Source organism: Ictalurus furcatus, chromosome 4, assembly GCF_023375685.1.
Source record: "Ictalurus furcatus strain D&B chromosome 4, Billie_1.0, whole genome shotgun sequence".
NCBI lineage: Eukaryota > Metazoa > Chordata > Actinopteri > Siluriformes > Ictaluridae > Ictalurus > Ictalurus furcatus.
In genome coordinates this window covers 4516494-4543783 of record NC_071258.1, presented here as the reverse complement: position 1 = coordinate 4543783, position 27290 = coordinate 4516494, and the positions used below count along the sequence as shown (strand labels likewise).

The window sequence follows — 27290 nt, the reverse complement described above, 5'->3', positions numbered from 1 at the left end:
AATTCACAATGACACAAAGAGCCAAATTACTCTGAGAATTTCTGTTTCACTAGTTCGGTACTTTCCAGTCAGTCGGACTGTCATATCTACGAATAACAACGATCCTTTATTATAACTCTTCCTGTCCTGTTTATTATATCAAGTACTCTTTTATAAGCAGCGATCATTTTTTCCACGTCAGGAATTTGTATTGCGTAATATTTTCAAGAGCCTTTACGTTATTACGTCTATAAAATAGAAAAAGCCCATGCAGGATATTTCAAATCCAAACTAGACTTCAAGTCAAGCGTTAACTGCATGGGACCCATGCGGCTTTCCAGACCAGCTCAGGCAGGAAGGAATCACCCCCTGTAGCCACAGAGCCGTGAAACGCTCCTCACTTAAGCCAATTTGTTTTGACACGGCCATCGTGCGCACTGAGCATGCCCGGACTGTTCTGGCAGGCCTGTTTTAAACGTTGCTTGGTTGCATAATGCGATGATGCTGTTGTCCACACAGCTCTGACTTTCCCACTCCCAGCCTGTCATGTGACGGGACAGATGCACCGCACCGTGCGTCGCATTCCTCATTCTTCCACGCAAGATCTCTTCCATGTGATACAAGATACGACTGCACGATACGAGGCAAAAAATATTAAAGTAATCGATTTTTACGTTCATTTATTATTATTTATGAGTTTTTGCAATTTGCCGACAGCAAATAATGTTGACTGGCATCTAGTTTTACCAGCGTTAAACCATTTCCCCCAAAACATTCTAATGACATGATCTTACGCTAAACGCTTTTTTCTCAGATGTTAAATGTGACCATAAATGTTAAAGAAGTGCTTTAAATAAAAGCACATCCGTAGCATTTCTTTAACAAATGGCTGCATTGCACCACCTTGTTGTTGATTTGTTTTCTTATACCTGCGTGCCCTGTTACGATTTATTCTTTACTTATTTATACCGAAATTAACTTCAGAATTTTTTTGGATGCAGCTTTGCTTCAGATTTTCTTTCGCTTTCTAATCACTAGCAGTGTTTATGATTCATTACTAGTGCAACGAAGATAATGACTTAATAAATCCATTGAAAACCATAGATAAAACGAATATATATTTTTTTTTTTCTAAAAATGTGGCAAAATCTGAAATTATTATGCATATTCTCTTGTTTAATTCTCTGTTATTTATCTTAACGCATATTATTCATAGTTACTACTGTGTAACCAGAATGAAACTAATAGGAAAGGTATGTGCTTATGAATCTTAAGTTTAAACCTGTAAGCAGGTCCTGGGAGCTTTACTGAGTTAATGTACATAATTCAGATCATTACTCATTATCAAAATGATAGTAGTCTTAGGATCAAGAAGGACAGCAGGACAATAACATAATTTCTTGGGGGGAAAAATTGTATTGTGATATATTGCGATCTGTCTTGCATATATATATATATATATATATATATATATATATATATATATATATATATATATCACGATTAAGGGTGAGGCCATCATCATGGCCAAAAACCAGTTGAGATCGGAAAGCAGGAAGGTGAGCTGTGCTCCTTTCTCTCTCGCGCTCCACCCCCAGGCTCTCATGTCCTTGGCACATCTCTCTCCAGCTCTCAGCTCTGAGGGAACAGATGGAGGCTTGTGTGCTGGGGTGGGATTAAGGCCTGAATCCAGTCCCAGCCGCTTCTAATGGCAAGAGTTTATTGTTCACAATGATAATCTGCTCCTACGTGCATTTTGGGCCGACAGTGAGACAATTCTTAAATACATTCCAGCGTAATTTGATTTGCTGCGCACCATAGTCCGTAGATCTATTGAGGTTTTGTGCGAGCGTAATCTAGAGTCGTTATTATTTTTTTCCCTTCCTCTTAATTATATGAGTTAAACTGCAAAACTAATTAGAAACCTGTTTCCACATAATATTCTGAAATTCATCCATGTGGCTGGTTCTAAAAGTGTTGCTGATTCTCTATTCATTATAATTTCATGAATGCAGTTGGCAAGTGTGTTCACTCGCTTCCTTTTCGTATAGGTTACACATCCTTTTTCTTTTAGGCCAAAAAAAAAAAAAAAAAAAAAAGGATGCAGATGAGGTTTCGCTACAAATAACATGCATTGTATCTGTCCTGTTACCTATCTCTTTCCATCAGTGATCACAAGAGTAAAGGCACACTTTCGTTAGGGGTCACGGTTTGGAAGCAGGCCAGAATGACATTGAATAGCAGTGAAAGTCCTATCTGTTTAGAGAGGAGGCGATTTACTCCCTGTCAAGGGAGAAGTGTATGAGGATAATGCCCAACTAAGCTCCTACTCCAACCCCCACGCAGCCACACAATCCTCAGATGGCACGTGTGCACCATAATTAGAGAGCAGTGATGTCGTCCGTGTCCCAGGCCACGCCTGGGCCGTCCTCCATGTTCACGGCAATAAACACTCGCTCCGGGTCTCTTCCTGATCCTGCTTAATTGCATAGAAAGAATTACCGTAATTTTAAGGATTAGCGAAAAAAAATAATAAAGCTGCGGCAGTCACCTGTCCATGGTGGAGCAGCGTTTAAGAAGAGACTTGTGGTCGATGGCCAGAATGGCAGACTCAACAGATTTTAAGCATCAGGAGTATCTAATGCATAACTAAGCACCTACTGAGAAGCTGATGACTCAGCACATCAGCTCGAAATGGTTCATGAGCTGGCAAAGAGAAAGAAGGAAAGACGGAATTGAAGCACATAGGGTTTTAATTGTTTAATTAAGAACATGCAATTGGCCAGTTCTTTTCCATATCTCAGGATTTTAAAAAAATCAGTCATGCATGTTGGCCTACCACTGGAACCGTTGTCTGTAAATTGAAGTATTACAGATAAAATATTTATTGGGGGTGGCTTAGTGGATAGCTGCACGTTTGCCTCGCATCTCCGCCCTGTGTACACAAAGCTTGCAAAGCTTCCCTGTGCTTCGGGGGTTTCCTCCGGGTACTCCGGGTTCCTCCCTCAGTCCAAAGACATGCGTTGTAGGCTGATTGGCATTTCCGTAGTCTGTGAAAGGGTGTGTGTGTGTGCGATTGTGCCCTGCGATGGGCCGGTCCCCAAACCTCGGTCCCCCGCTTCGTGCCCCGAGTTCCCTGGGATAGGCCCCAGGCTCTCATGCGACCCTGTGTAGGATAAGCGGTACAAATAGATGGGTAAATATTAGAAATCTTTAAAGAACTAGTTGTATTTTATAAATGTTACAATCCTTACAGAAAAAAAAAAATCTTATGCTTAGTCATCGCATCAAAATAGTGATATGATCTAGATATAGATGCAGTTAAAGTTCTTTTTAAAAAATTTTTTTTTTTATTAACACACAATGTTAATTTATTGTGTCTTTTTCTCTTCCACTCAGCGGCTCCTGAAATCATTGGCCACAAGCGAAGCGAGAATAAAAAAGAAGGAGAAAGCGCTTCCTTGTACTGCAAATCTGTGGGATACCCACATCCCATCTGGACATGGCAGAAAAAAGTCAGCCAGGGATCATACGTAGTACGTAGCATGTTGTTTTCTCTTACTGGTACCTACTTCAACACCACTATAGAATAAGCAAAGGCTACAGATCTCTCAAGTGTACATATTTCATTGACATTTAATATACATGTTGAAGTTACAGATGATCTCTTGGTATAACACAGATAGGTGCTAATTTACTAAAGGTTTTTACGTTTAAAAAAAAAAAACAAAAAACGTGCAAGCTTTACTTTAATAACTTTAACGAATTACACGTGAGCAAAATAGCACGTCTTGTCCGTTTCGCGAATTTGGCTTAATGAATATGCAGTTCGTTTTTTTTTTGTTTTTTTTTAATCTAAAGGTGCAAAGTACACATCTATGTCGTTCACCCCATGGAACAGCCTCTGGCAGCTTTTCTTGGAACCCATACATAACCTGGGGGTAGTGGGCATGCCAGTTCTCCATCAAAGTAGCGCCACATTTCTGCTGCACCGTTCGAGAAAATATATCGCACGCTGACGACCAGTGCTAGGGCTTTTAGCTTGGCCACACTGCTCCAGACCAAACAGACTATGTGTCTGTCTGAACTGGGAGAACAGATACCAGTACAGAGTCAACTAACTAACGTGAACCTTTCAGGGGTTGATGTTATCACATTACCTTCATGCATGATATTGATCATATGCAGATGTAGCATGTATGGTGGCTCTTTCTCCACTCAAAAAACCCCCTTAGGAAAAATTTCATGCTTCAGAATAGCGATGAATAGAGTAGAGCAATCTGGAGGGGAATAACCATACACGGAAAATGGTCTCCAGTTGTCGATGACTGTCTGGTTGGCCCTCAGGCATTTCTGCATACCGTACAGATTTGTCACGTCCTTATCAGGACGGACGTCATGACAGTGTTGTCACACGTAAGAACAGGCAGGAGGAACACATCGTCTTCCCTTTTTGAAAACGTCTCACTCAATTTTGACATGAAACAGTCTTCACCTCTTGTCCCCTTTGGCAACATGTTCCCCTGGCCAACTCAATCTGGGAGCGGACTTTCTCTCCAGACATGGCCCTCTGGTGAGGGAGTGGAGGCTTCACCACCAAGTTGTAGATATAAGTCCAGATATTGGATCGGTTTGGCAGGTCTAATGTTAATTCATTTAAATCCAGAGAAAATACATATGGTTTCAACTGTTTTAATCTCTGATGGATCTAATTGCACGTCTCGAGGACAGCGTACTTCTCGCTTTTCTTCCAGTGGAGCTGATCCGCCCCAAATTGGAGAGGATGCCTTAGGAGGGCCTGCCTCTCGTACTACTGTAGCATCCCTGTGACGGCTACTGGAATCCTAATAGATAGCAGAAATAACAACTCTCTTAGCAGGGCAGGAGGCCAGGTGGTTCAGCCCCATTTGGAGTTACCCGGAAAGAAGGACCTTTAGATCTAAAGGCTTGACGTGTAATGTCATTGCCACTATTCAGAATGCGATGACATCCTCCGTGAGGGCTCTACTTCTATGTGAGGATTATTTGAGCAATGGTGCCAAGGGACGGTATCGAGGCTGCAATATTTGCTCGTCTTGTAGACTTTGAGGGCGTATTTCCAGGGGCTCACCACCTATGAGGCGCATGCGTCATCTAAGCCCTGCTGTTTAGCTGACCAACCAATATACAGTATGTTCTGTATGTGCTTGAGGGACTATATTGTGCCCTATTTGAATTTCTAAAGTCAGTGGACATAACAATTAGTTTCAAGGCAGCATTTCTCCGTGCTTAGCCTCAGCAAATCATGTGGGGGATCTCCTTCCTCATCACGATGTCAGCGGCAGACATTTGCACAGCAGCCTCATGGGCTTCCCCTTGTACTTTCATGTGTTTTTACCGCTTGGACACTGTGACCCCAGTCTTTAGCTCCTTGCTACAGGGGCAGTGTTGCACTAGGACATTTTTCCCTTTTACATCTGGGCCCTTTTATCATTCGGATGTTTTAGCCCGTGTATAGCAGTCTCCATTTTACTAATTGGATCAGGCAGGCATTAGGCCAGGCTACAGCTGTGCGGGGAGTGAATACATGTCCCATACTATCCATGTTATACCGAGTGACTTGTCTAAAAGGGAATGTTAGGTTATCTATATAACCACTGTTCCCTGAAGGAGAGGAATGAGGTATAACGCTAGGCTGACCTGACAGCAGTCACAGCTTGGTGACGAGTGATGGCTGAATTGAAAGGTGACGAGGGCTATGTGTCTTCAACAAGACACGCAAAAGCCATGGTATCCCGTACTATCTGTGTTCTACCTTGTACCCCTCCTTAAAGGAGGGGTACAACACAGTATGCATAACCTAATGTTTTCCTGAAGTACATTTCTTTCATATTGTAGGACATTGACAACAGTACTGGACGCTTCTTGATCGTGAAAGAAGGCAATTTCACACAACTGAACGTTACAAATCTTGACATTAGTACAGACCCTGGCGAGTATGTCTGCAGCGCCTCAAACGTCATTGGGACTAAAGAATCGACGTCTATTCTGCGGGTGCGTAGTCACCTGGCCCCGCTCTGGCCTTTCCTCGGTGTGTTGGCAGAAATCCTGATCCTGGTGGTCATCATCGTGGTTTACGAGAAACGCAAGAGGCCAGACGAGGTGCCAGACGGTAGGCTATGCAAAATTTCTATTTTTCACTCAAAACTACAGTAGCATGTCATATATGACGCATCTTTAAGCCCTTGATGTGATTATATTCCATACATGGTGACATAGATGTTTCTGTAATGTAATGTATTTTTACTTGTATGGTTCTTATGTCCATGTACTTCATGCGGATACAGGAGCTGGAAGTCCTTCAGCTGTGGTGACTTATTACACAATTAGTTTTAATGTCTACAACTGCCTCAGGATGTCTTATTGGAGTGTTTACAAGTTTGCTATTGACGCTGTTAAGGGGCCGTGGCAGTAATGAGTATTTATTGCAGACGTTTCTGGTGCCGATTCAGACTCTTAACGCTTTGGGAGCCTGTGTAATCATGAAAGTACTTAAATGCTTGAGAGCATTAGTATCAATTTCATCATCACAGATCTTGGTGAATACTGCACATAAATACGACCTTGGAAAGTAAACTTACACTGTGTATTATCTCGGAGAGGGTTTCATAACTCTGTACCCGCTAATCCCTTTCTAACAGATCGGTGAACACACAAGAAGGAGGGACGGGCACGCACAAATAATCTCTGTGATAAGGACAGAGTGTATGATTCATAGGACTATATCCAAAAGCCAGTAGTCAGGCACAGATGCATGTTAATTTGACCTTTGTTGCTACACATTAGGGCATCTCTGAGCCAGCGGTGGGCTGTAGTTACCCTTTCAATGAGCTGAGTAATATAATAACAGCGATGGCTGATGGTTTATAACCTATTATTAATAATTGTACTAGTAATCCATGGCAGTATTCATCAGAAAGCGCTACGGTTAATGGAATTTGTACAGGCAAACACAGAATTATTGACATCCTTCATGCAAATGAAGAATCAGAATATGAATATATAATATGCATAATGCATGCAACGAGCGATATTCTGACCTGCAGACACCTCAGATCACGTTTACAGGCAGAACATTCTTAGCTCCTTGAATATTGTTAGGTTAGGAAAATCCAGAAAGTATTTGAATGTATCCTTAAGGTTATGACCTTGCTGAAATATCCATCTGTGACCATTGCTTAACGTTCTGGCAGAACAAATCAGTCGCTGTATTAAAACATAATGGTACAGAAATAATGATGGCATCAGCTCATGAACCACTAACTGCACATCAGCCCCAAAACGCTAACGAGCCACAATCGTATTATACCTGAGGGATTGGGGCTTTTCCTTGGATGCAGTCCCCTTTTTAAATCAGACATGCTGATGGTGTATTAAGTTCTATTTGGTCTTGTCTACTGCTCTCAGGAAGCTTTCTTTCTTGCGATCCTTTCAAATAGTTTATGATGTACTTAATTTCTGACCATCGCTAAGAATCAACTAACCTGTACAATTCTGAAACTGTGATCTTTGGCACAATCTTTGCCTTTCTCACCCCTTTCCTGTTAATATTAATGGGTAGTTTATTTAAAGCGCCAACATAAGCCTGTTTTGGCATTTATTTTAAAAGAAAAAAAAAGCAAAAACAATAAACAAATCCTGCCTTATTGAAATACTATAATAGTTCACGTGATTAAAATACAGTAGATGTAAGTACACAGTGTGAAAAATCTGACTTTATAGGTACAGTCAGTTTGCAGTGTTGCAGTTTGCAGTCTTGCTATGTCAAGCATAATTTAGGGCTCAATCACATCACATTAGCATGTTGCTGTAGCCCAAATCAATATTATATACAGTATCTCACAAAAGTGAGTACACCCCTCACATTTTTGTAAATATTTGATTATATCTTTTCATGTGACAACACTGAAGAAATGACACTTTGCTACAATGTAAAGTAGTGAGTGTACAGCTTGTGTAACAGTGTAAATTTGCTGTCCCCTCAAAATAACTCAACACACAGCCGTTAATGTCTAAACCGCTGGCAACAAAAGTGAGTACACCCCTAAGTGAAAATGTCCAAAATGGGCCCAATTAGCCATTTTCCCTCCCCGGTGTCATGTGACTTGTTAGTGTTACAAGGTCTCAGGTGTGAATGGGGAGCAGGTGTGTTAAATTTGGTGTCATCGCTCTCACACTCCCTCATACTGGTCACTGGAAGTTCAACATGGCACCTCATGGCAAAGAACTCTCTGAGGATCTGAAAAAAAGAATTGTTGCTCTACATAAAGATGGCCTAGGCTATAAGAAGATTGCCAAGACCCTGACAGCACGGTGGCCAGCGGTTTAACAGGACAGGTTCCACTCAGAACAGGCCTCACCATGGTCGACCAAAGAAGTTGAGTGCACGTGCTCAGCGTCATATCCAGAGGTTGTGTTTGGGAAATAGACGTATGAGTGCTGCCAGCATTGCTGCAGAGGTTGAAGGGGTGGGTGGTCAGCCTGTCAGTGCTCAGACCATACGCTGCACACTGCATCAAATTGGTCTGCATGGCTGTCGTCCCAAAAGGAAGCCTCTTCTAAAGATGATGCACAAGAAAGCCTGCACAGTTTGCTGAAGACAAGCAGACTAAGGACATGGATTACTGGAACCATGTCCTGTGGTCTGATGAGACCAAGATAAACTTATTTGGTTCAGATGGTGTCAAGCGTGTGGGGCGGCAACCAGGTGAGGAGTACAAAGACAAGTGTGTCTTGCCTACAGTCAAGCATGGTGGTGGGAGTGTCATGGTCTGGGGCTGCATGAGTGCTGCCGGCACTGAGGAGCTACGGTTCATTGAGGGAACCATGAATGCCAACATGTACTGTGACATACTGAAGCAGAGCATGATCAGTATGCAGTATTCCAGCATGATGATGACCCCAAACACACCTCCAAGACGACCACTGCCTTGCTAAAGAAGCTGAGGGTGAAGGTGATGGACTGGCCAAGCATGTCTCCAGACCTAAACCCTATTGGGCATCAGCTCCGTGATGTTGTCATGGAGGAGTGGAAGAGGACTCCAGTGGCAACCTGTGAAGCTCTGGTGAACTCCATGCCCAAGAGGGTTAATGCAGTGCTGGAAAATAATGGTGGCCACACAAAATATTGACACTTTGGGCTCAATTTGGACAATTTCACTTAGGGGTGTACTCACTTTTGTTGCCAGCGGTTTAGACATTAACGGCTGTGTGTTGAGTTATTTTGAGGGGACAGCAAATTTACACTGTTACACAAGCTGTACACTCACTACTTTACATTGTAGCAAAGTGTCATTTCTTCAGTGTTGTCACATGAAAAGCTATAATCAAATATTTACAAAAATGTGAGGGGTGTACTCACTTTTGTGAGATACCGTGTATACATATCTCAGTACGGCAGCTATTAAGGTTTTGAAACACAAATGCAATATTTCTGTAACAGTTGTTTTGCTGTTGTTTATTTTTTTTGCTGCATTTGCTCTCTGGTAGTAAGTTAACAACTCATCTTGGGATAACCTTAGTTCTGGTCATTTCTACCTGAAGGATCATGGGTCTTCAATGTTTACCCTGGTACCATTTCTGTTTTCATACAATATCCAGAAGACTGCACCAGATTATATATTTAATACGATCATGATATTATTCCATTCTCTGCAATGGCTGTTTCCATCAGTCAATATATCTCTTATTGTATAACAGATGTAATATCTGAACAACGAAAATGAATCTGAAATGATTTTTCATATATTCCACATGCACACTTATTAATTGCTAATTTTGGGTTAGCTGTGAAAATTAAGAAAATGAACTCACGGCACTGTTGGTGCTTTAGTACTGTGACGAAACCATACCGTAAAAAAAAAAAAGTTTCATATTACAGTTTGATTTGTAGAGGATAAAATGAATGAATAAATAAATTACTAGCTGGTTGTGCTGACAGAGATTGCGTTTGTCAGATCTTGAGGTCACAAATTGCCTTCAGCAAGGCTAAACGAGGCCAGTTGTGCTCCTCTGGCGGATAACAGTGTGACAAATGAGAGTTGCGGAAAAAGGGGACACGGTGATTTTGCTAGTTCAAATTCAGCATGAAATTCAGCATCCTTTTAAACGACGCTACAGTAAACCGAATTTCTTGTCTTTCTGATAAGGGCATGTGCAGTAGACAGAGACATCAGGCAAGGACGAGGTAGCGCACACGATGTTTCGTTAAAACGCTCTTTGTGCTATTTTTATGCATTCAAGAAACAAAACCTCTTCCATTTCACTTCCGTTAGGTTACTTTTTACATGACTATAAAAAGCAATTCCACAAGAACGTCCCAAATATCTGTACAGCACTGCATACATGACGTGGATATTCCCGGCCCACGTGACTCCACACGCCGAAGTATCCTAAACCCCAAGTTGCTCCTGATGGCAAGCTAGCACCTTGCATGGCAGCTCTGCTACCATTGGTGTGTGAATGGGTGAATGAGACCCAGTGTAAAGCGCTTTGTAGAACCGCTACGGTTAAAAAAGCGCTATTTAAGTGCAGGCCATTTACCATATGTTTCCCTGTGATTTTTGGGCGTATCTGTCATTTGCTATTGCCTACTGTCCATCAGTCACCTAATAGCATTACTGACCATCTCCTACTACAAAACCAATGTGTACGTTTGCAGTCTTAACAGTTAAGCATGTTTAACAAAAAAATGTATTAAAAAAAAAAAAAAGAAAACCCATCAGGACATCTCTACTTATTCTGGTGTGAGTTCAGAAACTCCTTTACCTGGTGAAATCACGGTAAATAACCTTGGTTCTAAAGTCAGTAAACTTGGGATGAAATCTAATCCATCTTCTTCAGTACAACTTCAGTTTGTTGTGACGGAGTAGTTTTAAATAAATACAATTACCTTGTTGTTTTTCTCTTCTCCATATGGCACCATAATCTTTGTTGGTGGTAAGTTTGAGAACTTGCACGTATGGAAAGTTTGCCTTTTATCTGTCTTCCATCCATTCAGACTGTTGTATTAACACTTCTTTATCCAATAACTGGGACAATTATTATTATTAACTCCTGATTCATTAATTAACCTCAACATTAACCGACTATTGTGGGATTCCCATGTCGAAACTGAGGTGATCTGTTTCTACAATGTCTGAAATTATTATTGTTTTTATTTTTTTTTTATTTATATAGACGCATATTAACATCAGTTTAGACTATTTAGAATGCTTATAATGAAATGTTCAGTACATATATTCATTCATTCAGTATCTTAATTTATCCTGGTCCGGATCCTGGTCCAGTGCCTATCCCGGGAACACTGGGCACAATGCAGGAATACACCCTGGATGGAACACTAGTCCTGCATGCATACACACACACATTTTCACACCAAGGGTCAATTTAGTGTTGCCAATTCAGCTACCTGCATGTTTTTTTTTTGGAGGAAACCGGAAAACCCAGAGGAAACCCATTCGGACACATGGAGAACATGTGAAACTGAACAAACAGTAACCCGGGTCGAGATAGAGATAGAAATATAGATATTACCACTCAAAAGTCTTGTACCATATGACCGTATATAAATTCTTTCTTTACTCTTTTTAAGTATTATTTTTATATATTATTATTTATATATATCATAAATAAACAAAAAAATAGCCTGCAAACAACTGGAACCTCATTGTTGATTTTCGAACTATATGTACTGTTTTAACAGAGCTCTGTGTTCTGAACAGGATTTAGCCAAGCAAGAAAGCGAATGAGGGATGGGGATAGATTAAGGCAGATTATATCTGGCATTGGTTCTTATCAGCAGAATCCGAGATGAGAATGTAATGCTCTGTGTTTTGATGCCAGTCCTCACAATTAACTTACAAAGATTTTTTTTTTTTTTTTTTTGCGGGTTACGTATATCTAGTGCTTCACAGCAGAATATAACATGCAGTATATTGAGAAGCGGTGTTTTTAATAATACGAGCATGACAAGATATTTTACAGAGCTATCATCCTGAGTATTTGTCTGTGTTGATTGTTTAGTCATATAACTGTAGCTTGGTGTTCTGTAGTCTCATCAAAAAATATTTGGAACACAGGCTTCTAAAAGCCTTTTAACTTACCATAGATATATACACATACACACACACACACACACACACGCTGATCAGCCATAACATTAAAACCCCCTGCCTAATATTGTGTAGGTCCCCCTTGTGCCGCCAAAACAGCTCTGACCCGTCAAGGCATGGACGCCACAAGACCTCTGAAGGTGTTGTATCTGGCACCAAAACATTAGCAGTAGATCCTTTAAGTCCTGTAAATTGCGAAGTGGGGCCTCTATGCATCTGACTTGTTTGTCTTGCACATCCTATAGATGCTCGATCGGATAAGATCTGGGGAATCTGGAGGCCAAGTCAACACCTTGAACTCTTTGTCATGTTCCTCAAACCATTCCTGAACAATTTTTACAGTGTGGCCGGGCGCACACACACCCGGCCGTCCACATGATGTAAAAGAAGATATTACTCATCAGATCAGGTCACCTTTTTCCCCATCGGTCTAGTTCTGATGCTCACGTGCCCATTGTAGGCGCATTCAGCGGAGGACAGGGGTCAGCACGGGCACTCAGACCGGTCTGTGGGTATGCAGCCTCATACGCAGCAAGCTGTGATCCACTTTCATGGCAATTGGCCCTTGTCAAAGTCACTCAGATCCATACACTCGCCCATTTTTCCTGCTTCCAGCACATCAACTTGGAGAACTGACTGTTCACGTGCTGCCTAATATATCCCACCCCTTCATACGTGCCATTGTAACGAGATAATCAATGTTATTCACTTCACCAGTCAGTAGTTTTAATGTTATGGCTGATTGAGTCCAACTATATATTAAACATCAAGTAAAGTTTGACAAAAAAAAAAAAAAAAATACACTAAGGAAGAGGATAAAGTACTGCCAGCTGAATTAGCTGATCAGTGCGTTATGAGAACTGTCTGGACTTGGCGTAATTTTCTACAGAGCAAACTTAACTGACTGTGCAAGCAGGATGCTTGTGGGATGTGACCTCAGTCGGCCATATTATTGATCAGAGTGAAGCTTACACAAAGGTTCCTCAAGATTAGGATGATCAGATTAGAAAGCAATCATGCATTTAAGTGCCCTTTGGCTTTAAAATCGTGCATGGGTTTGTTGGGAATGAGTCTGCTATTTGAAATGGCTTGACTGTGTGTCAGTTAATTGACTGGCAGCCATGTTGTTCCGTCTCTAAATATGACCTTTTCGCTTGTTTGGTGACTGTTGAATCAGGCTGCAGATGCATGCTGCTTTCACACACTCTCACACTAACGAATGCTCCATCTGTGTCTCAAATCGTTATGCTATGTCAGAAGTGTACGCTTGGTACTAGATTATTTCCTATTTCTGTTGGTAAAAATATCATGAACGTTTATAGATGTCAGCCGCAAAAAAAAAACGTTACTCGTTAGCTGAGGGTTACGCTGATATCAAACCCGTTACAGGTGTATGCCAAGATAAACTATAAAACTGTATGAAATTATAAGTGTCACTCCATAATAACCATCATTTTACATCTCATTTGATGTAACACACACTTGAGAAACTAGTCTGACAAGGTGAACTCTTCAACCACTATTAAATAATAGTAAAGAGCAATTCGAGAATAGGCTCAGTGTTATTAACACATTTCTTTCATTTTCTTTTCATTTCTTTCCCCTGCTTTTTGCCTCGGATGAAGATGATGAACCAGCTGGATCAATGTAAGACCCCAGCTTTCCCAATTCATGTCTACAACAATAAATGCTCATCAATGTAAATGTAAAATGAGTTATTGAATATACCGTACCGGTCAATTGGTTGGCCACGCCCATTCGCAGACGAGTGACATAACCACTGTGAAATACATACGGAATGATGAAACATGTTAAACAAATCAGTATTATTGTATATTCTCCACCAGTTTCATGATGGATTTACTCGGGAGGCTTTTCTTAAACTTTACAATCAAACCTATATTCTTCACCATTTCTCCGGAAGAAAAAAAAAAAAAAGAAAACTGCGGAGAAACAATTTCATTTTAAGAAACCAAACACAACCTTAAGCTTTTATCAAAATGTTTTTTATTTTAGTGGACATTACATATACAATCTAATATGTCCGTTTTGACTGGTGGTGTATTTTTAATAAACTCGAATTTTGTCCTTAATCTAATTATGTACCGTAGCGAGTTACTCTTGAGCATCTAGAAAATGTATTTTCTTTTTCTCTGACAGGAAAACCAATTCTACTAACAACCACAAAGACAAAAACCTGAGACAACGTAACACCAACTGAACAAACACAGCAAATAATGTGAGTATTACTGATACACAACCCTTACTTGAAGATTGAATGCTCTACGACAGAACGTCTTAGGAAAACGCACTGGTTTTGATCAGAGTTTCAAACATAACACTGTGTTATCATACAGTTTTTGAGAGATACCTGGATGCTACAAATTCAGAAATGTAATATAATACACTCACCCTCCACGTTATTAGGCACACCTGCACAAATGTGATCTCTGTGACTTTAACTGCGGCATGGTTGTTGGTGCCAGATGGGCTGGTTGAGTATTTCAGAAAATGCTGATCTCCTGGGATTTTGACACACAACAGTCTAGAGAGTTTACACAGAATGATGCGGGGGAAAAAAACAAAAACAAAAAAAAAAAAAAACACCATCACTGAGTGAGCAACAGTTCTGTGGGTGGAAACGCCTTGTTGATAAGAAAGGTCAGAGGAAAATGGCCAGATTGTTTAGAGCCACCAGGAAGGATATAGTAACTCGTATAATCACGCTTTACAACCGTGGTGAGCAGAAAAGCATCTCAGCATGCGCAAAACATCGAACCTTGAGGTGGACCAGGTCAGGTTCCACTCATGTCAGCCAAGAACATAAATCTGGGGTTATCATGAGCACAGACTCACCCAAACTGGAAAGTTGGAAGATTGGAAAAAAATCCATTTATTATTAGGCTTAGTTTATGTGAAGTACTGCCATACTGCCAAGTCCCTGTGCATGAGCTGTTACTACAGAAATATAACTCCTTTCAGAGCTGCTGTTATGGAAAATTAATCAACACCTTCCGATTTGAGAATTCAACGATACTGCGGTATAACTAGCCTTAAACTACAGCACGGCTAAATTCTCCAATCAGATTGGTCCGAAGGTGTGCGTTATTTATTTTTTGTATAACAGAATGGTTCAGAAAGTAGTTCCGGCTGTAATATGAACTGTAGGCTAATATTAATGCGCTCGTTCTAATGTGTTATTGTTTCTATAGTAACAGCTCATACACAGGGACTTGTACTGTGGACTCTCCATATAATCTAAGACTAATAATTGATAGAGATCCTTAAAAAAAAACCAAAAAAAAACATTGTTGTTGTGAAGATGTTTTTTTTTTTTGTTAGGAGACATTTATTTAACATTTATGTAAGTAGTCTCGGTTGTCAGCATTTTGTAACGGTCACTGTGTTTTGTAAAGTTTCCCAGCACAGGAAAGTCTTCAGAGTGAGAGAGAGAGAGAGAGAGAGAGAGAGAGGAAATAACTTGTTTCGTGGACGGTCCACAACATTAAATCGCACTCTAAACTGTTCAAATGTGTGACGTGTTGTTCAATAAATGAAACGTTGTAATCTTTGGCAAATCGCTGTGGTGTAATTAGAATAACACACTCCAGACCGTGTTGTGCCGTATCACACCATCCCAGCACGGAGTATTTTCGTATAACCATATAACATGTAATGCATAATATGCGCTCCTATAAAATGCACTGGATTTTCATACGCATATGGAGTACATACAACAATCGATGCATCAAAACGTGTTAGGAACATGGTTTTTATAGTAATTGTTACCAAAAACAGCACACATAAAGAACTAAATTAAACAGTAATTATTAAACTGTTCCAAAACTTTCATGTGTTGGTAAGTAACTGTAATTTGATTCAAGTTGACCTGAGGTCAAAATAAGAACAAAAAAACAAGAACAACAACCAAACAGAGCAATAATGCAGTGTACACTGTTCTCGTGTTCAACATTTTCCCTTGCTTGCTGTTCTACAGAATACTGACTGCACATCTTGACCGTATGAAGGTATTCAAGGAGAGCGGAAACTCCTGGCCATTTCTAATAAAGCATATCCTGCCTCACGGCCAACGAAACAGCAACAGCATATCACTGGCAGAAAAGAACAATAAGGACTGTCTTAAAGCATGCCTTATTCAGTCTTATGGTTTGTGATGTGAGTGTGTGTGGGCACAATTGATCCCCAGTTCATTCAAAAGGTGTGCACATTATTTTTACTCTTCTGTGCTGTTCTTTTCCTTTCATCATGTCATCCTTCTGAGGCGATCCTTTTGCATACTTGCATATCGTGTCGAATGCATGCAGTAACATAACCTAATAACACGCCATTTTTTTCTATTGTTATCCCTTTGTGTGGTGTTACTTCAGAGGATTACCCTAAGTGTGTTTTTTTTGTTGTTGTTGTTGTTTGTTTGGGGTTTTTTTTTTGTTTTTTTAAATTTATTTAAGAAATTCAAAGTGAGATAAAAAGTCAGATCCACTCATTGAGTTCTTTGTACAGTTTATCATCAGCTCATGAAATTAAACAAAGGTGTTCTATGTAAAGCTGGACTGCAAGAGCCTAGCTGTGACTGGCAGAGCAGTATTTAATCACGGAGAACTGTCTATGTATTAAAGAATTTTAAAAGATCAATAAAGATTAATTATTTTCTAGAATTACCTAGATGTCTTGTACAGGTTGAGCTGTAAGTGTTCGAATATTATAATAGCATATCTGTAAAAAGTGAAGAAGTTTTTTAATCTTCTATGTCCTCTGACCTTGTTTCTTTTTAGTCAGATATAAATCTTGTATAGCATGGCTATTATCCTATGCAATATGTATTCAAATAGAATTAATGGCAACTGTACACTGGGCCGCGTTTGTGTCGACGAATTTCAGAGACTAAGCTTTAATGTTGTGGGATCATCGGGATGCAGGAACAGCATAAATGCACTGCTGTAGTTGCATGACTACTTCTCTTCAAGAAAACGATGTATCAGTGTGTTGCGGTGCAACTGGACCAATAAGTAAAGATGGCATCTGCTGGAGCTAAAGCCATTACAATAATATGTGAGACCAACTGTTCTTTTTAAAATAAAGGCTCGAAAATATGAACGGATGTGTCGTTTGTATTGCTTGATTGACGTAAATGATCAGCTTAAAGGAAAAGGCCACCCCGAAAAGCATGAAACATGTTTGTAGTGAAATATTTGTGATGTGGTTGGCGATTCTGAAATAAAACAATCTGAAATATAGGTGATAATGGTCAGGCTTTGCTGTTACCTCCTAAAAACACAAGAGCAAGCGATGGTCAATGTTATATTAATGAGAAATCCAAATTGACAGTTGTAGAAGATAGACGCTGGTGCAATGCTGGTCTCGTAGCCCTAGAATGCAACGTAGTTATACGACACCGAGTTAAGAGCCTCGGCTTGGCTGGGTAGCGATCTACGAGATGACGACGGCATTGACGGTGAGATTACCGTGAAAGTTGGACCTTTTGGAAGCGGATCTATTTGAGCAGGGTTTACAGATGAAGAGGTGTCCAGCTGGACAGACTAAAGGGCTGCTGAATCGCTCTCTTTAGGTAGAGATGAAGCAAGGGCTGAATACCACATCGGGTACTCAAACGGCATTGCGGGTAATAAAGGAAACCTTTAACTGAATTGGAAACTAGACCAACGAGTGGATGAAAGAAGTTTAGACTAAAATAAAGTCAACAAAAAATTTCATTATAATATCAATCTTGGGCGCCATTATAGTTGTTTAGGGTGGATTTTTCCTTTAACGGTTTGTTCTGTATCTTATACAATATGTCAAATAATGGAAGTGAACGCGGTCGCAAACATTTACATGACTTGTACCTTATTCTTGGCTCAAGGCTTTTAGCTTGTTCTCCACATCTTCTACAAAACCAGGGAAGCCAGAGTCCAGCAAACACAGGCGCAAGAGTCCCTCCATATCACCAGGAGGCAGAGACAAATGATGATATGCCAAAGGCAGGGACAGTCCACTCTCACCCAGGAAGTACTAGAGACAAAACAAACACCTCTGTGACTGTGTACAAAAACAGAAATCACTTTGTGATGCTAAGCTCCCATGATATCTCCTTCAAAATGGAATGAAAAAGACATTCTGCTCTCAATCACTGCATCAAATGGAAAAGTCTTCAGTTGTACCTGAGAAAGCTGCTTGATGGACAGAGATTCCGGGATAACGTCATGGATCACCTGCGGTGTCGCTACAGGAGTCTTAAGAGACACGGGGATAGATCCGATCATTACACTCTCAGGTCTCACACAGAAGAGCTTCCACGCCAATCAATAAGGTCATTACTAACTGAAAGCGGTCATCTCTTCCAAACTACTTCATTCTGTCTTGTTTTTCTGTCACCATAGTGTAATAGTGCATTTTGAATGGGAAGGTCAAAATGTGGGACAAACTTGCAGAAGATTTCACCATCCAGTCAGTCAAATGAGTGAATCTGCAAGAGCTAGTGTTCTTGTCTGAATGAGAAGAGCACCATCTAGTGAAAGCAAAGCTATACATATCATTACGCTGGAACCCTGAAGGGACATAGCCTGCATGGTTAGGAGTTAAACTTAGTAGTACCGTGAGGAAACGGCTTTTAGCAGACATGCATGCCATGCAGTAGAACAGTTCAACAAATCTGCTTTGAATCTAAATGTTCCCATTGAAACCACAATGAAATCTAATGACACTGAGAGACACCAGAGCGTTACCCTTGTAGTCCATTTAATTGAATCATGGTGCTATTAAGAGGAGGCTCCAGTTGATGGCAGTAATGAGGTTTAAGTGGCTTAGTTGTTATTAGATCTTGGTTTCTGCATACAGGCAGCTGATGTAAATGTAACCACATCCCACATGCCAGTCAATGGTCTTCCAAGCCAATGGTACTTGGGTTCAGTCCTATGAACCCTATGCTCCTCACATTTTATTCAGTGCATCACTGGAACTCTTGACTTCTGCTCTGGGAGTGACCGCTGGAGTGCCAACTCATTCTGTTTTCCATATCACAACTGAACCAGTTCATACTACATCCTGAATTCTCTTCCTGCACCTAAAATCTTGGTGTGGTCCATTCTGAAGTGATGACTTTCAAATGAGAAGAGGAACACACGATAAGATAATGACAAATCATAAGATGATGTCTGTACTGTTAGATTGTTTTGGGGTTTTTTTTGCTGTTATTTATTCTAAATGGCTGTGGCAGCCAACTTACAGATGAATAAATACAAAACATATTAGCATTAGCTGTAAATTGTAAGAAAATCAAAACAAAACATCCCAGAAATAGTACAGCAACAGGTATGGTCTTTGTCATCGGTGTAGTGGTGGTTTAACAGTGAAGGCTTACTGATCAGGAGGTTGGGGTTCAAGCCCCAGCACCCCAAGTTGCACCCCAAGGCCCTTAACCCTATCTGCTCCAGGGGTACGGTATCATAACTGACCCTGAGCTCTAACCCCAGCTTCTTAACAAGCTCGGATATGCAAAGAAATATTATTTCACTGTGCTGTAATGTAAATGTGAAAAATAAACAAAGGCTTCTTCCATGATTTTACAGCTGGTGTTTCTATTCGTTTCCATTTGTAAATTAGCCTACTTACTACTGTTCTGTTTGTTATTAAATTGTTTTCAAACAGAAACTCGCTTCAGCCTTGAAAATGAATCATAATCATTGGAATAATAATAAGTTGATGTGTATTCAGAGTGGCTGATACGAGGCGGACATTCAGAGGGAATAAGGCATAGCCGTGGTTGCTTCAGACTGGACTGCAACCTCAATACTCACCCATGTGTGACCTGCATCATTATCATCATCATCATTATTATTATTGATAGCTCCATTGCTCACCCCACATGAATTGCCAGAAACCTCTAAGCTATTTTTGGAACAATAAAAATCTTATTAAGTATAAAGCTGTAATCGTATTAGGATTCCGAGATCAATGTTAAAAGGAAAACCAGTGATGTTAAGGGCTGGTTAATTAGTCACGGCAACGTTTTGGGTCTTCTGGCGAAAACGACAATTAAGATGCACGCAGGAGACAATTGGTTTTGATAAATGCGCTGTATGTGTAATGAATCACTGGATTGGTCGGACTGAGATGACTCACTCTCGCCATTCGCTTGTTTAGTACCTGGGAATTTCATTCCAGTGAAGGGAATTCACCACACCAGTGAAGGGAAATTGTAATGCTACAGCATACGAAGACATTCTATACAACTGTGTGCTTCCAACGGTTTGAGGAAAGCCCACATATGGATGTGGTGGCCAGATTTCCACAAAAGTTTGGTGATATGCTATGTATACATATATATATGTGAATATATATATACACACATATTCACTGTATATATACTACTGCTTTTGGTCTTTCATGTAGTGTACCTGCTGTTGCTGGTTAGAGATTCCAGTGGTGTGAACTGCAGATGAAGGGCCAGGCTGCTCCTGGGTGCCTACAGGCAGATATTCATTCAGTTTCTCGACTGCCTTCCTGCATAAATCTACAGCTTCAGACCTGCTGCTGCCCTCAAACTGCAGTCGTATCATACGACTCTCTTCCTGTGAAAAGACACACACACACACACACACATACGCACACACTCACTCAGGTGTTTGTCTTCCTATCCTTCAGAGGACTTTCCATTGACATAATTATTAATGCGGCTTACTAATGTTATACCTACACTTAAAGCAAACCCTCAGTAACTCCGATTTTTAAAATAAAAGCTGCAGTTTTTTTTTAAAGCGTTTTCGACACTGGCGAGTTGGTACCCACAAGGTCAAATCCGTCGGGTATTCGTATCCTCATGGGCACATTTAGTTCCCTCTCCACCTCCCTGACACTCTGTGCTTAACGTGCCTTCTATGCCATGTGTGTCTGCGCATGATTCTATCGTATCCAGTGCCCTCCACTAATATTGGCACCCTTGGTATATATGAGCAAAGAAGGCTGTGAAAAATCATCCCTTTTTGGCAATACTTTGTGCTACCTCTGCTTGTTGCAATACAAATGATATTTCGGTTTTACAGCTAAACTCAATACTTATCACGCACGAACAAGCTCGCCGATGAATTCACGGCGTGTGCTTTCCAATCGCTCACCTTCAGTGTGAAGTAGAAAAGCAGGCTGTCTGATTTCTGCTGGATCTTCAGAAAGCTCGGAGCGTTCAGAAGAGAGAAGCCTTCCTGCACAAACACAGAAGAACAAGACAAGACCTTAACAATACTGTCCAGTATGCCACCATGGCAAGAAGGGAGTGTCTGAAAGACTGGCAATTTGCTAATACTTAAGTCTTAGAAGTGTCTTTGTTAAACTTTCCAAGTCGTATCTTCAATAGCCAAGCCAGAATGACCAATAAATTGTTGTTCGAGTAGGAACGCCTTGTGAGGACTCACTGACTAAGCTGAAATTCCCGTAAAATTCCTGCAGGGGGGTCTATTTCCATAAAATCCTCAACGTCTGTATGGCTTGCCAGAAACTGGAATTTCCCCCTTGAAATTGAATGATGGCAAGAATCAGCTTTCCAAAAACATAAATGCTCCGCTGCCAGAAAGCTCACAAGCTTGCATTCAGAATCATAAAAAGTATTCATTATAGATTTTGTATAGCTGATACAGCTTTGCTTGTTTCTCTAAAACATCCTGGGTGTTTTTTTTTGTGTGTGTGTGTGTGTGTGTAAATTTATCCCATGCTGAAAAAAATTTCAATCCAGATGGGCGTGGTCTCTTCCAGGATGACTCCTCCCACATTCACAGAACACGAGGGCTCACTGAGTATTGTAACAAGGAGGAAAATAACGTGAATTATATATCACGGCTCTCGCAGTCACCAGATCTTAACCTCTCCTGTAGAACTGGCAGATTTTCCAAGACGCTTGAAATAAACATACTTACTTATAGCTTACAGTGTAAACCTTTTTTTTTTTTTACTCTGTTCATGCACAATCAACATTTTTTCATTCCGATCTAATTCACTTGAATTCGCTAAACAAACGATTAGTCATGCCTAGAGAAAAAAGATCCGAAAAGAAAAAAATATTAAATTCCCCCTCTTGTTCACAGCCATACATTAACATTATGGGTGCAATAAATCAGTGTCTGGTCTCTCTGGCTATCTCTCTGGCTACTGTCTCGATTTCTCACGTTGCCTTGTTCAGAAAGAACGCTCTTCTGCCTTTATTCCCCTCTACTCTTGTGCTGCGCTGTCCATGATTTCAGCGTATTGTTGGGAGATATCACAGGAGCGCAGATGCACTTGGCCTGGCAATCAACAGGGTATTCAGGCGATTTCTGAGAAACACCAGACGAAGCAGTTACAGTGTTTTCTACTGTATTTGCCTTGCACGTAATGGATCAAATCAAATCCTATCATAGGGAGCATATGCACCGAATACGTAAAGCGTCTCTTCTAAACCTTACCAGTAGTTCCTGAGCCTGTGAGATGAGCAGATGACCAGATTCCAGTATCGTCAGCTCCAACGTGCCTTTGCTTTCACTGGACTCATACACCTTTAATGAATGGGGGGAGAAAAAAAAGTACCTTGTGTAAAAAAATTATTTACAGTGTCAACCCCCCGCTGTATTTAGCAGCTTGAGTAACTTATAAATATTTAAAACATGCAGATTTTCAGGCGATTACATTACATGCTGCTTTCTATTGCTGTGTGGATGGCTGTATTTCCCACTTGGGGAGATTATGAAGTCTTTACCTTCAAGTGCACCAATAAAAGTTGGCTATTTAGCCGGTTTGATCTAATTTAATATCTTTCTGATATTTTCTGCTATTGTAATAATGCATATAATGAATCAAATGCATGCAGACGTGCGCCTAATTGTGTTTATAGCGTAATAAACAAAAATGTTTAATAATGTTTAATTAATAAACAAACAAACAAAAATACTATCTTGGGCACTAATACAGTGTTTTACACAGTAATGAAAGGGTAAAACTCGAAAACTCAATTATTTCTGAAGCTTTTGTTTCGTTTTTTGTTGGGGGCATAATGGTGGAATGGGTAGCGTTACCACCTCAAGGTCCTCAGGTCAATCCTGAGCTCAGGTTTATAACTTGTGGAATTATTCTAGCAAAACTACTATTAAGCCTTTATGTATAATTAATTAAAGGTGCAGTGTGTCATTTGTAGAGCTCTCTATTTCCGGAGGGGTGAACTAAATTCGTAAACTTTGAGGAGCTTTCCCCTTCCCCTTTGGTCTGTGTGAAGTTTAAAGTCTCTGTGAAGTGCCTTGAAACACATAGCGTTATTCGACGTGTTGGCGTCATTTTCGCTGAAACAGGAAGTCACGGCGGAACATATAGAGTGGCTCCTCCCCCTTTTTACCTAAATAGCCAATAGTGTTTAGCTTACCTCATTGTTGTGGACGTGACGGAGTTGAGATTCTAGAGGGTATTTGATCAGACAAACAAAATTTTTAAAAATCTGATGAGAAGCTGAAGTGCAGAATGATGTCATCAAAATTGTTGATCCGTATTGACTGTACATTTTAAATGTATACATTCTTTTAAATGCGAATTTTGTCAATGTTTTGGAGTACACTAGCTTATTGGGGCAAGCTTGAGGTACAGTATGTTGTGTGTCCAAAATCACTCCCTACTCCCTGTTGCGTTAAACTGCATTATGAATGTTCTACAACTCCTAGGCTATTGTCGTGTTCAGGACCAAATGGGAACTGGGAACTTCCCAACTTCCCAGTATGAAAGCCCTTTTTGAACGGTTCTCCTACTCGTAATTCCTGCTTGGACACTCTGAGTTTTAAATATACACACACACACACACACACATATATGTATGTGTATATATATATATATATATATATATATATATATATATATATATATATATATATATATATATATATATATATACATATATATATATATATATATATATATATGTATATATATATATATCTCGATGGACACTACCCTACTGCAGTGCATTGTGGGATTTTGTAGTCATGTTTCATATTATATAAAGGCAATTATCCCTTAATTTGTATTATATAGTGTGGTTTCGGCCATACAGATTGTCTCATCATCATTCCAGAGGTATTTGGGCCAGTGATGAGTGCTAAGTGCTAAATTTGGGCCTGAATCAGCTGCTTAGCAAGGCAGGACAATTTTGCTGTCTCCTGCTGTTACATTAGATGTGATTTCATCCATCCATCCATCCATCCATCCATTTTCCGTACTGTTTTTCCTACTCCCAAGGAAGCCTGGAGCCTATGACACTCTGGACGGAGGGCACAATGGCACACACTGGAAATGCATGCCAATCAGCCTCCAACGCATGTCTTTGGACTAGGGAGGAAACCGGAGTACCTGGAGGAAAACCCCCGAAGCACGAGGAGAATGTGAAAACTCCACGCACACAAGGCGGAGGCAGGATTCGAACCAGATGTGCGAGGCATACGTGCAAACCAGTAAGCTAACATGCCCCCTAGATGTGATTTCAGTCAAAGAAATGTCGGTTAAAGTAACTCGCATCCTTACATCAATCACGTGCTTAAACATCAACACCCATGTCAGTCATTAAGGCGTCTTAAGCAGCCTCGGATTAAAAAATAATAATAATCCGAAGATGGAAAATCTAACACCCTAAAATAGTACTGAAACTCCGTATTGAAAGGTTTTTCTCGTCCGAGCTCATAGGGATCATAAAGGTCGTGTGTGTTACCTGGCAGGCTGCATTTCCACTCAGTGTTTTCCTTTTCAAAACACTCTGCAAAGCTGGCACCACAGGTTTTCTTGTTTACTCGCTCTGTGATACTCAAAGTGTATTCTGTGGACTCCAAGGGGATCCACGTTTTCATTATTTTAAATCAGGTGGACTTAGTTCTTATTGCTCTACCTCTATACCCCTGACTGACTCTAACCGTGCACGTCGCCATTATGTAGAACTGTTTTTAAGCCTAGTAACTTTAAAACAAATATAAATGAATCTAACTAAATAAACAGAGATTCTCAGCTCTAAATGGAAATGGTTTGTTTGGGTGAATAAAATCATCATCATCATTATTATTATTATTATAAATATTTTATTAAATCTACAGTAAACTCTTTTTCTGTAAACTCTGGTCAGGATCTCTGTGGATCTGAGCCAATCCATCTCAGGGTATTATTATTATTATTATTATTATTAAAACTGTTTAATAAGTGTGTGTCCAGACTTTTGAATGTCGGTGTACATTAAAAAAAATTTAAAAAAAAAACTTCTAGTGAAATAAATAAATAGTATGTTACATATTAAGATGCTTTGATGATTACGTATTTGAATAGTTAACCTAAAAGTTTAGTGTAAATAAAAGTTTGAGAAACCCTGTACTAGTTGGCATGCAAAGTCAGTCAACTAGCCTAAACCTGCTGTACCAGTTTCTTATTATTTAAACTTACATTTTGATCCATATTTCGACTTTTTTTTTTTTAATCACTTCAAATAGGTACAATTATAACAATAAATAAATAAATAAATAAATAAAGTGAAACTTTTGTTACAACACTCTTATTGTTAGCTAGAGAGCTAATCATCTGACCTTGCATTCATTTCAGCTAGTTAGCTAGCTGCTAGGCTGTTTGCTTGTTTCCTAGCTAGGCTAATTCGTAAAAGAAAATATATATATATATTGTACCTTCCATGAAGAGTTTTCCCCGACATTTTTGGCTTTTGGCAGAAAACGTCCATAACGTTTTAACTTCCATAGAGCCTTAGTTGTATTTTCTTCAGACATATTTGAACTTCTGAAAGAATTGACAAATTGAATAGGGAAAAAGCTTGAAACATTGGCTGCGTCCTAATCCGAGTACTGCAGCACTACGAAGTTCACTGTACACACGAGCGTACTCTTTGGTGGTGCTCTATTTAGAAACACTAACTAGTGTGGTAGTATGCGGTTTGACACGTAACCTTTCAAACACCAAACAGTGCTCGAAATGGCGGTTGCTTCCATATGATAATTTTACAAGCATAAGAGAAACATGTAGAAAGCAGGATACAACAAATATAGGGGAGACCAGGGGTGGTTGTAATACGGGCTAGCTGTAACACCTTGAGTTTTTCCAATTAAGAATAAGCTACCAGTCACATCATTCATTCTGCACATGCTCAGTTTAGTAGCGATGGGAAGATCAGATCGTTTTCCGAATAAACGAATCTTTATTTCATCATTTCGTTCATTTGAGCACAATTAAAATGTTACATTTTCAATCGCCAAATTCCCCCAACACGTCCGCTCACACAAACTTTGATCGTATTACGAATAACGCAGCGGTCACGCTGAGAATTTTTGTCATATGCTGCTGCGAATATGGTCGGGAACAGGATATGACATTATCATTATCACTAGACTCTAGACGTTCGCCGCTTCACGCATAAGTTGTTTTTATAATCTTTCAAAGCTGTGTTGTAAAGTACAGGATAGCTTGATACCGCTAAAATTAGCACCTCCATTTTTTAATTTCTTTCTTTTTATTACTAAAAAGGTCACGCTGTGCCATCGCAATCATCTATTGGTACCGCGTCTTCACGTGATACAATTACGCAGGTCAGAGTTCACCAAATTTGAACGTGTATCAAGCAGCGTAGTACGAAATTTCTACGCATGAGCTTGCGTATCCGGTCTACCGTTTTTGGATGTGTTTGAATGCAATGGAAGTCAATGGAGCGCTAAAGCCTAGTGTGATGTTCTAGATGTAGTACATCCTATAAATAAACACAATGTGACATCTATTTAAACATATCCAATTCCACTCAGTGAGACTCAAAGCTCCAACGGACAAATAATTATAGAGCAAATAGTTGAGCAAATGGTCATTTATAGTAGTTGATAGTGACCTCTACCACTACCAGCCCTACTATAAAGTCTATAGGGTCCCTATAAATGCCCCCGAAGGTCCCGGGAGCCCAGTTTTATAAAGTCTAGTGAAAATCTAGTTACTTTTAAGAGATATAGTCATTTATGCCAGGGGTCTCTAGCAGCCAGAGGCCCTTTTAACTGCCAGCAACAAGAACAACAACAACAACAAAACAAACAAACAGAAAAAGCCCTCAGTACAGCTTTTACCACCTACAGACCTCAGTAATAAGTATAACCCGAATAGCTTTTATAATGGTGA

General features: G+C 40.0%; 2 protein-coding genes across 7 annotated transcripts in view; one reads left to right on the top strand and one right to left on the bottom strand.

Annotated features, from left to right (window-relative positions):
- nptnb (neuroplastin b) overlaps nucleotides 1-17246 on the top strand; it is a 36736-nt gene extending 19490 nt beyond the window's left edge. For both annotated transcript variants that reach the window (XM_053622601.1, XM_053622602.1), the window contains 5 exons: nucleotides 3379-3515; nucleotides 5857-6130; nucleotides 13757-13778; nucleotides 14292-14370; nucleotides 16129-17246. In XM_053622601.1, coding sequence (XP_053478576.1) covers nucleotides 3379-3515; nucleotides 5857-6130; nucleotides 13757-13778; nucleotides 14292-14352 — 494 coding nt within the window. In that variant the 3' untranslated portion in view covers nucleotides 14353-14370; nucleotides 16129-17246. The remainder of the gene's footprint in view (nucleotides 1-3378; nucleotides 3516-5856; nucleotides 6131-13756; nucleotides 13779-14291; nucleotides 14371-16128) is intronic.
- Nucleotides 1-25963, bottom strand: part of rec114 (REC114 meiotic recombination protein) — a 39813-nt gene extending 13850 nt beyond the window's left edge. The window contains exons 1-8 of one of the 5 annotated variants that reach the window (XM_053622604.1): nucleotides 25808-25911; nucleotides 23527-23558; nucleotides 22580-22669; nucleotides 21263-21346; nucleotides 20546-20719; nucleotides 18311-18382; nucleotides 17996-18161; nucleotides 2727-3145 (exon numbers count right to left, since the gene is read on the bottom strand). In XM_053622604.1, coding sequence (XP_053478579.1) covers nucleotides 17997-18161; nucleotides 18311-18382; nucleotides 20546-20719; nucleotides 21263-21346; nucleotides 22580-22669; nucleotides 23527-23558; nucleotides 25808-25877 — 687 coding nt within the window. In that variant the 5' untranslated portion in view covers nucleotides 25878-25911 and the 3' untranslated portion in view covers nucleotides 2727-3145; nucleotide 17996. Of the gene's footprint in view, nucleotides 1-2726; nucleotides 3146-15454; nucleotides 16244-17995; nucleotides 18162-18310; nucleotides 18383-20545; nucleotides 20720-21262; nucleotides 21347-22579; nucleotides 22670-23526; nucleotides 23559-25807 lie in introns of those variants that run through there. The other 4 variants (XM_053622603.1, XM_053622605.1, XM_053622606.1 and 1 more) reach the window with 4 other exon arrangements.
- Between the last annotated feature and the right edge of the window lie 1327 nt (nucleotides 25964-27290).